This window comes from Centruroides sculpturatus, unplaced genomic scaffold, assembly GCF_000671375.1.
Source record: "Centruroides sculpturatus isolate CEXI.00-Female unplaced genomic scaffold, Cexi_2.0 scaffold398, whole genome shotgun sequence".
In the NCBI taxonomy this organism is placed as follows: Eukaryota; Metazoa; Arthropoda; class Arachnida; order Scorpiones; family Buthidae; genus Centruroides; species Centruroides sculpturatus.
In genome coordinates, this window is record NW_019384660.1 from 497,643 (window position 1) to 504,062 (window position 6,420).

The 6,420-nt window shown below is 26.9% G+C and overlaps 1 protein-coding gene across 1 annotated transcript in view; it reads right to left on the reverse strand.

Annotated features, from left to right (window-relative positions):
• The window catches only part of LOC111626542 (rho guanine nucleotide exchange factor 17-like), a 122,119-nt gene that overhangs the window by 37,476 nt on the left and 78,223 nt on the right, over positions 1–6,420 (reverse strand). The window contains exons 9-10 of the mRNA XM_023369951.1: positions 3,674–3,759; positions 2,187–2,299 (exon numbers count right to left, since the gene is read on the reverse strand). Of these exons, the coding sequence (XP_023225719.1) occupies positions 2,187–2,299; positions 3,674–3,759 (199 nt within the window). The remainder of the gene's footprint in view (positions 1–2,186; positions 2,300–3,673; positions 3,760–6,420) is intronic.

Sequence of the window (6,420 nt, forward strand, 5' to 3'; positions counted from 1 at the left end):
CTAAACCATAAATTACCATTCCCGGTTCTGTATTTTATTTATTAATGCATTTTTAATAATATATGGTTAATAAAAATCTATTTTAAGCTTACAAACAAATAAATTTTAGTTTTTAATATAGTACAGAAAAAAGTATTCTAAATTTACGAATGCATGTACTGTAAATACAGAACATACTAGTATATATTTTAATATGATTTTGTGTGCTTTAAACGTTTTTCTAGTGATATTACGACTTCAATATTTGTGATGTACAGACGTAAAGTCAAATAAAATGACTTAAACTTGATTTTTATTTTTCCATATTACTTTTTTGACAAACGACGTATAATCGGGAACGACGTAACTCGAAACGACGTAAGTCGAGGTATATCTGTATATAAATTATTAATTTAACATATATTATATACTTATTATACAACTAATTCTTGTACTTTTAATAATTTTCTAATAAAAAATAATCTAAGAAATTTTTAATTTTTCTGAAAATCTATATGAATAACATAAGCAAGTAACTATAAGCATGTAAACTACATAAACTAAAAATCTGGAATAACTTCCTCCATTTTCTTTTACGTATTGTATGTGCTTGCAAGAAGAAATTGAACACAGATTTTCTGTTGTACTTGAGATGCTTATTCAATTCTGAACAGTTTTATTTTGAATATCATTTGACTTTTAGAAATGGAAGGCCTAGAAGAAGATAAAAATAGAAAAATCATTGGAAATTTTTATTGTAGAGATTTGATAAAGGTAAACTTTTCACTGTGAAACATTTTAAATTTATGGGCATTCCAGAAAGCATGATATAAGTTGTAATTAAGAAAGGAGAAGAAAAGAAAATATTATCTAGAGTTCAAGGAAATGGAAGAAAAAAAGGGTTAAAATTATGAAGCAAAGCATAAGCTGCAAACCGACGCTACTGTTGGTATGGAGGGCCAGTCTTTTCATAAACTGGATCAAAAGTTCAAAATATGTGCATACTTGTGCAGATGCTTATGTGTATTTGAAAGAAAAAGGTTTCAGGTTTTCATAGTAAGATGCTCATATGCTTGGAATAAAGCCTGGGATAAAAGAAAGAAATATTGTTATTAAGAATAGGATTTCTACATCCAAATGCACTGTGAAACAGTTAGAAAATGAAACAAGGAGGATGACTGAACAAAAGAGATCTGGCCCAAAAACAAACTGCAGTAGACTAGTGTCATCCTTGAAGAAGCACCATCCAAATATAGATTACATGTTTTGGTTAGGTATGGTAAAATCCCACTATGTTCAAGGCACAATTGTTGCCTTTGACCAACTTGAGATATTGTATATTCCTCATGAAAACAATGCATCTAATATACCCCAAGTGAAACCAATAGAACAGTCTTAATTAAACATATGACAAAGCCCAGAAAGTATATGACAAAGGGTGGGAAGCAGTGGCGTAGCATAGTGGGGGCGGCAGGGGCGGCCTGCCCTGGGCGGCACTTTTAGGGGGCAGCAAAATTTCACAATAAATAATAATAATATCTTGTAAAAATTTGAACCATTTCATTTCATATTTTTGTCACACCTATGATTCGGACCGATTGAAATGAGCACGGAATTTTTCATTACGTATTCTGTGACGAAACTGAATTTTAGTCTTTTAAATTGAGATACCTAAATAAGGAGGCAGCAAAATTTTCCTCCGTCCTGGGTGGCTGACACCCAAGCTATGCCACTGGTGGGAAGCCAATTCCACTGCAGAACTTTGAAGAAAATTCAGAACAAGCTCCACCAATTGACAGAGCAGACCTTGAATTGGAGTAAATTCAATTTTGTTAAACTGTCTGCTCAAATATATTTTCTTTTAATTTATTTTACCTGCATTGCTCATTTTATAACTCTACAGGTTCCAGAATAAATTCATTTTCGAATTCTGGATATTTAGTTCACCTCCTATACAAATATTACATCACTACAATGGTTTAATAACATATTAGTATTGCTACCATAAAACATACTAAAAATCAGTTTAGCAGAATTATAATTACATGAAATAACTGTTTGGAAGATAATCATTACATAGTTTCTCCTATTGTATCAGTAAATTTAAATATATCTATTTGTTACTTAAATAATAATAAAAATTTAATTTGATTTTAAGGATTTTTTTAGAATAATTTTTTAATATAAACAACATATTTTATACTTACTTGATGCTGACAGTTAAGATTAGACACCATTTCTCCAATCTGATTTAGCAATGAAACATCTCCTTCTAAATTCTCAATATCTTTTAAAATTCTTTTTACATTACCATCTGAACCTATATATTAATAAAAATCATTATTATTTTATTATTAACAAAAATAAAATAATTTTTTCAGAGAAAATATTTATTTTAAAGATTTGACATCAAAAGTATTGATAAAATTAGATTTATTAATCACAAAATACAAAACTTTAGTGAATTCCAACCCCAATATGTACGTACATATTGGAGTTGGGATGGATTTATTAAAAAAGAAAAAAGCTGAAGTCAAATTTCCTAAAAAGAGTGGTGTGATAAGTCCAAAACTAATAGCCAAATTCATAGCTATATAAGAATAAAATATAAGAAGCTATAATAACAAATAAAAAAAATAAATAAGATCTTTATGACAGTATTGTTAATTGGTGTTAACAGTCTAGATGTCATTAATTTAAAATGAACAGTATATATTTGAACTGCAAAAATTCTGTAAGAGAACAAATAATCCCTAAATAGATGTTACAATATAGATCCCTATACAATATAATCCCTAAATAGATGTTACAATATAGAATAAATAAGTGGTAAAGAAAGTAATTGCCATTAAAAGTCATCATTGCACTAAGCTGGATATTACAGAGCATACATGAGGATATTATGTGCAACTTCCTTAGTTGCATATAATATCCTCATGTATGCTCTTAATTGCACATAATATCCAGCAACATAGATATGAGAGATAATTGCTGAGCTCTTCTTCACTGTAAAGGACTATTACATGCTAAAATTGATGGTTAGCTTGTAAATAGTTTTTTGAAAGTCATTATGAAAAAAGGAAAAAATTAGCAGAAATGTGGATTTACTTATAGAAAATGGAAGGCATATGTATACATTGGTAATTTCCAGAGAATCAAGATAACAGATGAATGTGTATGGTTCATAAAGGGGTATTTTATGATTTTTTAAAAAATGTTCTTGGTAGGTTTAGACAAAATAAGAACTGTTGGGTAAGCTTAAAATTGTAATTTAAATGAATATTTAAATTGAAAGGATGTATAGGTTATGTCCCATTGTGGATTACATGTCAAACTGATTTGGAAACTTAGAATTATTTTTATTTTTACATAATCTAATAACTAATAATTGTGATTAATGTATCTTTTATTGTTTTTTCATAACTATAAAATGTTAAGGTTAAGGTGTAATTTTAAAATGCATATTAGATATTATAATTTTTCCAATAAAATAATCTTATTTAATTCAATTTCAATATAGTTTTTTGGAAAGATTCCAAATTAAATTCAGAAATTGAAGATGTAAAAATATAAATTATATATGTAAATAAATATTAAACATAAACTATATTATTCTATCCTTGATTATAAATTAAAACAATCTTATGTAAAAATTAAATATTCTATAATACTTCTAAATGAAAACAAAACTTACTTTTCGTGATGTCCAAATTATCTAAGGAGAATCTAAGAAGAAGCTTATATTTATTTGTTTCTAATGGTCCATATGATAAAGGAGAGCTTTAAGGGATAAAATGATATATGTAAATTTATTTTATATTTGAGAAATATATAATAATTACTGTAAATAAATTAAAAACTTAAGATATCAGTTTAGTATATTATATCAATAAAATTAACAGTTGATAAAATTTTGAACTAAATATTAAACTGGAAAAATTAATAATAATAAAATTGAAAATATTGCCATTCTATGCTGAAAGCATACAAAAATTTCATTCAAAACTTATTCATTGTAGTTAATTAGGCTAATTTTTATAACATCATCTACATAAAAACTGTAATGCTAATAGTTATGGATATATAAAACTCAGCTTATGGCATAGGATGGATTTAAAAATACACATAAAATTTTCATAATAGAGTTTATTAATTTTTACAATATAGGAATACAGAGTAACACAATAACTGAATGGGTATAAAAAATATAAGTTGGAAGAAATGGCTCCCAAACTTAAAGCCCCTCTTTAAAAGAAATAATATAAGTACAGTAAGAGAACTTACTGTATTCCAAAAAGCAAAGAAGCAAAAACATTTACTCAAATATCTTCATAAATAATTTATTTTATTTTTAAATTAAATGCTTGCACACATCAAGAATAAATTATTTTGCAATAAATACTCAATTTGTTGATGTTAAAGTATGGATCGTAACCTGTACTTCAGCTGTTAGAGACATGTTTGATCAGCATTTAAGTGATTTAATTAAACAGCATGTGCATGAAGTTCTCAAAGAATAAAATGTATACAAAGAGAGAATAATGAGCATTGTGACAGACAATACAAGTAGCAAGTATAACTGAAAAATAAAGAATTATTGAAAGATTTTGATGATGATTTAAGGATATATTTCAGTAATGAGGAGATACTTATTGTAATCAGTTTGTTCTTATTTACTTATCCACTTAATGTTATCAGTATATAAGATTATAATAAGGAAAAATTCTAATTTTATTGATGCTTACATTAAAGGCACATATTTAATATCCTTTTAAACAATTTTAAAAAGTCTATAACTTGAAGATTTGTTAATTATAATTATTATTAATTAATAGTACAGTAATTAAGTATTAGTAGAATTAATAGTAGACTTATAGTATTAATAGTAATTAATAAATGTTCATCCAGAGTATAACTGAAGTAAAAATGCCACAAATTTAAAGTACTGTACTGCAAGGAAATAACAATTAAAGTGATTGATATTTAATGTTTAAATCATTGTTAATGTTCAATCATCATAAAATGACTGCAAATTATCAACCATATCATGAAGCTGATAGGTATTTTTAAACTATTTATCTAAAGTTAATAATAACTATAACCAAGAATCTGATTATAATAAGGAAAATTTATATGTGTATTTTAATACACATGTTTTGAGATACTGATAACATTAAATGAATGATAATAATATTCATGATTACAATAAGCAGAATATACTTTGTTAATTTAATTATGAATTTAAAGAATGTGGTCATATAAAGTGAATAAGTTTTGGAAACAAAAAAATTAATATAAATCCTTCTCAAAAATTCTAATCATTTTACAATTTCCACATTTAAAAATAATATTGCTATCATGCACAAAGAATAACACATACTTTTCCTTAAATTATAAAAACTAATTTATTGGGTTGTTCAGAAAGTAATTTCGTTTTTTTTCATGTGGAAAAAAATACAATACTTTTATAATAAATAAATATTTTATTGAATTATATATTGACCATTTTGGTGAAATACCTGTTGTCATCGTTTTTGGTAGTAGCATGATTTCACATTCATAAAAGTTTTGATCATTGCTTACAAAAAACTGATCCAAGTGATTTGTGACATTGTCATTTTAAGTAAATATCTTAGTCTGAGTGTGCTCAATCTGGCAAATATGGTTGGTGTGATAGCACGTCCCATCTATGTTATAACAGTTTCTGACGAGTTACCAAACTTGTGTGAAATTTGACATTATCGTGGTAAAACACTACACCTGTTTTGTTGATCAATTCTGGTCCCTCTTCTGTTTGATGATATTACTCAATTTGTTTACTTGATGGCAGTACACTTTTGAATCAATTGTTAAATTGTCTGGTAAAAGCTCCAAAAAAATTTCCTTAAAATCCCACCAAACAGAGCATCTCTCTTTAAGAACATGTGGAATCCCTATATTGAGCTTTGAAACGAAACCAATTCGTTTCAAGTAATTACAAACAGTTCAATTCGACAAATTTAATCTCTTAGTGATTTCACATGTTGTTATCCAGCAGTTTGCTTCAATCAGTACCTTTATTTTGTTTTCATTGGTTTCAACTGGCCATCCAGAACGTGGTGCATCTTCAATGTCGAAATTGCCAGAACAAAATTTTGTAAACCAGTTTTGGCACTGTCTTTCTCTCAACACAACACATCTTCTCCATACATGTCACAGAATTGTTTTCTCACTTGAACAGCATTCTTACCTTTTTGGTAATAAAAGCAAAATATGCTGAAAATGCTGCTTTTGATCTTTCATATTTGATGGGACACAAAAAATAAACAATTGCACAAAATCAAACAAAATTTTTTACAAATAAGTCTTAAAATGCTAGCTGTCAAAATATATAATGATAATACAGTTTAGAATGAAAATGGCGGGAAAAATATGACTAATCCGTCTAGTGGTAAAAAAAAA